Source organism: Panicum virgatum, chromosome 9K (assembly GCF_016808335.1).
Source record: "Panicum virgatum strain AP13 chromosome 9K, P.virgatum_v5, whole genome shotgun sequence".
Classification (NCBI taxonomy): Eukaryota; Viridiplantae; Streptophyta; class Magnoliopsida; order Poales; family Poaceae; genus Panicum; species Panicum virgatum.
Window position 1 is genome coordinate 64,218,663 of NC_053144.1, and position 3,226 is coordinate 64,221,888.

The following is a 3,226-nucleotide window of genomic DNA, read 5'->3' on the forward strand; positions in this document are numbered from 1 at the left end:
GGAAGGGAAGGGAAGGGAAGGAAAGCGTGCGGCACTGTTCAGACGATCTCAGTTCTCAGCTGTGCAGGCCGGCCTGGCGTGGTGTGCGTGCACCCGATGCGAGCAACTCGGTGAGAGAGCTACAGAAAGCGACGCGTCAGCTGCGGCGAGTAAGCTGCTGGTTACGTTGAGAGAGAGAGAGGGAGAGAAGAGGCCGCAAGGAACCAACCCTCCTCGCTCGTCCAGGCGCGCGCGTGCGTGTCCATCCGATCCGGCCGTCCGTCCGAGAACACGGCGACGTCGCGGTCAAACGTTTACACGTACGGCGGGGTTGCCGCTCGATGGATCGATCGGAACGGCAAAATGCTTCAAAAATTCACGTGCTCGCTCAGCTCCCTCGGCTTTTCTATGCCACCTGTACTCGTTTATTGCCGTGCTACTACTTTGTTTGTGCAACGTAAGCTTGCAACCGTCAATTTGGGAAGAATAATGGAAATGTGGCTATCTAGGCGTGTGTGTTTGTAAGAAAGGTACGGCGAGGGCGTGCGTGCATGCGGCGGTTGGCGTCAGCTGGGTTTTTGGACCTGCTAGGCGGGTCGTCGCTTGTATGTGTCTACTGTCTCCCTCCCGGGCCCCGGAAGCCGACAAAAGCTCGTCGCGGCCACGCGCGCGCTTGCGATGGTAACTTGTGCATCTGAAACACTGAGAGGCCGCAACCACTCCGATCCATCCGTAGTAGCTCCCACACAGTTCCAGTTTGACATCACCCAATGCAAACTAACACATCGTCCGAAATAAAAACAGCCTGTTTTTTTTTTTTGACATGCATGGAAGAGTAGGCCGATCTCCCCGGCTTTCGCTTCACTTTTGCAGCGCGTTTCAACGAGCAGAGAGGCTATCCGATCCGGAGAAGTTTCGATCCATGTTTCGTGCGTGTGTTTCAACCTTCCCGGCCGGCCGGCACTTGTCAGATTTACCAGCTGGGCAGCTGGCAATGGCAGGCGTGCGTGCGACCAGCAGCCGCCGGCATCGACTACCAGCAGAAAAGTGGTAACAGCAGAACGGAACTGATCGTCACAGTAGTTTCCGCCACCAAAACCCACGGATCATCAGGTCCGTCTCCACCCGCCCGGGCGTGGCAGTGCGCACGTCCCTGTCGGCGAAAGGCGGCCACTTCGGCTGCTGTTATGTTATCCTAATCGCGAGACGGCGACGGGGGTTAGCTGCTGATTGGCGATTAAGCCGCAGCTCGATCGCTTCGCCGATCACCAACTCCCGTCTCCCTTTCCATTATCCTACTAAACCACTCCGCCTATCCTCCCGTCCAGCACAGGCCGGGCCTCGCTGCTCAGCGGGCTCGCTCGCTGGCTCCGGCCGCTCGATCGCCTATAAAATCCCGGGGCCGGACTCCGAGCTCACAGACTCGGACGACACAGCTAGCTAGCTGCTCACACTGGGCAACCCACCCAGCGCCTATAGAAATATCCACGCTACTGCTACGGAGAGAGCGGGCAGCACAAAAGCCTTCTAGCTGGCTAGCAAAGCAGCCATTTTTGAAAGGCGATCGATCGGAGCGGTGAGCATTAGTCCATCGATCTGCGCACGGGGAACAGCTGCTGCAGCTCCATCTCCCTGCTGTTTCTGTAGAGTGTGATCTGCTAGCTTGTTGGGGTAGCTGGAGGATGGGCTGCGAGGAGGACGAGAGGCTGCTGTTCCCGTCCTTCGCCTTCCCGGCGGAGAGCTTCGCGGAGGCCGACACCCCCGGCTCCGGTGAGTCGCAGTTCGTTTTCATCCCCTTCTCCTGTGTACCAACCAACTAGTAGTAGCGAGCTTCGATCTGCCTGAACCGTGCCAGAGAGCGGTTCACGGTCAGCAGCAATAATTAATATAATGTGCATGTGATGTGTGGCAGGCGGCGAGCAGAAGAAGGCGCGGCAGCGGCGGAGGCGGAAGCCGCGGCCGGCGGGGGAGGGCGACGGCGGCGACGAGCTGTCCAAGAAGCGCCGGCTCAGCGACGAGCAGGCGCGGTTCCTGGAGCTCAGCTTCCGCAAGGAGCGGAAGCTGGAGACGCCCCGCAAGGTGCAGCTCGCCGCCGAGCTCGGCCTCGACGCCAAGCAGGTGGCCGTCTGGTTCCAGAACCGCCGTGCCCGCCACAAGAGCAAGCTCATGGAGGAGGAGTTCTCCAAGCTCCGCGCTGCGCACGACGCCGTCGTCCTCCAGAACTGCCACCTCGAGACCGAGGTAATCAACCGGGCTGCCTGCCGACGACTCGATCGATGCGATGGCGAATGATTCTTCTTGAAATCTCTTGTTTCTGATGCTAACTTCGTGCATGCGCGTCGTCGTGCAGCTGCTGAGGATGAAGGAGAGGCTGGCGGAGGCGGAGGAGGAGAAGCGGAAGCTCATCGCGGCGGCGGCAGCAGCAGCCGCGGGCGCCGGCAGCAGCAGCCCGAGCTCGTCGTCCTTCTCGACGGTGACACACCACCCGGCGGCGCTGGTGGGGCAGTTCGGGGTGGAGGCGGAGGAGGCCGCCGACCTCGCCTACATGAGCGAGTACGCGTACAACAGCTACATGAACATGATGGACCTCGCGCCCGGCTACTTCGGCGGCGTCTACGATCACTTCAACTGAGCGTGCAGGAGATCAGGAAGGATTATTAACTGGCTATCAGCTAGCTATTTTCGTGTTGATGAATCGATCAATTTGCAGGGCACGTAGCAGCAGCAGCAGGAGCAACCAAGTCAGTAGTAGCGGTATAACTAGCTAGTAGTATGTTCTATCAGTCATCAGTGTCCTGACGAGAATTAAGTCTCTATTCAGTAACTGGTTAAGCCATGTAGATTAGTAACTGGTAATCTATGTAAATATGTGTGGATTATCATGCAAGTGCTTATCATGGACTGGTGATCTCTGTGATGTAATATTGGGGGTAATCGGAATCAGAAAAAAATGTTGCTTTGTGCATGCATGCCTCTTTGGTCTCTTCTTCAGTTCTGCTACCTGTCCTCTCTGATGAACTCTGAGATGTTGAGTTGGCCGTGGCCCAATTCTCTGGGCTTCATTTGAGTTTTGGGCTGTTACAAAACGTCACTGTCTGCATGCAGAAAACCGTCTGATCTTACCTGGACATCCCATATCAATTCTCTACTACTAGTATTCCTCTGAAGCAAAATGGTAAATGCCATAAAAATGGGGGGAAAAAACACGCCACAGTCGTTGACGTTGAGATACAGTAACAAAAAGTTT

The 3,226-nt window shown here is 56.8% G+C and overlaps 1 protein-coding gene across 1 annotated transcript; it reads left to right on the forward strand.

Annotated features, from left to right (window-relative positions):
- The first annotated feature begins 1,308 nt into the window (after positions 1-1,308).
- LOC120646977 (homeobox-leucine zipper protein HOX12-like) lies at positions 1,309-2,948 on the forward strand. The gene is made up of 3 exons (XM_039923545.1): positions 1,309-1,749; positions 1,892-2,220; positions 2,330-2,948. The coding sequence occupies exons 1-3, from the start codon at positions 1,662-1,664 to the stop codon at positions 2,609-2,611; spliced, it is 699 nt and encodes a 232-aa protein (XP_039779479.1). The 5' UTR covers positions 1,309-1,661; the 3' UTR covers positions 2,612-2,948.
- Positions 2,949-3,226: the final 278 nt, after the last annotated feature.

Coding starts and splice junctions, on each gene's coding strand:
- LOC120646977 (XM_039923545.1), top strand. CDS start 1,662: ATGGGCTGCGAGGAGGACGAGAGGCTGCTGTTCCCGTCCTTCGCCTTC. Junction 1,750..1,891: donor GGCCGACACCCCCGGCTCCG/GTGAGTCGCAGT, acceptor GATGTGTGGCAG/GCGGCGAGCAGAAGAAGGCG. Junction 2,221..2,329: donor ACTGCCACCTCGAGACCGAG/GTAATCAACCGG, acceptor GTCGTCGTGCAG/CTGCTGAGGATGAAGGAGAG.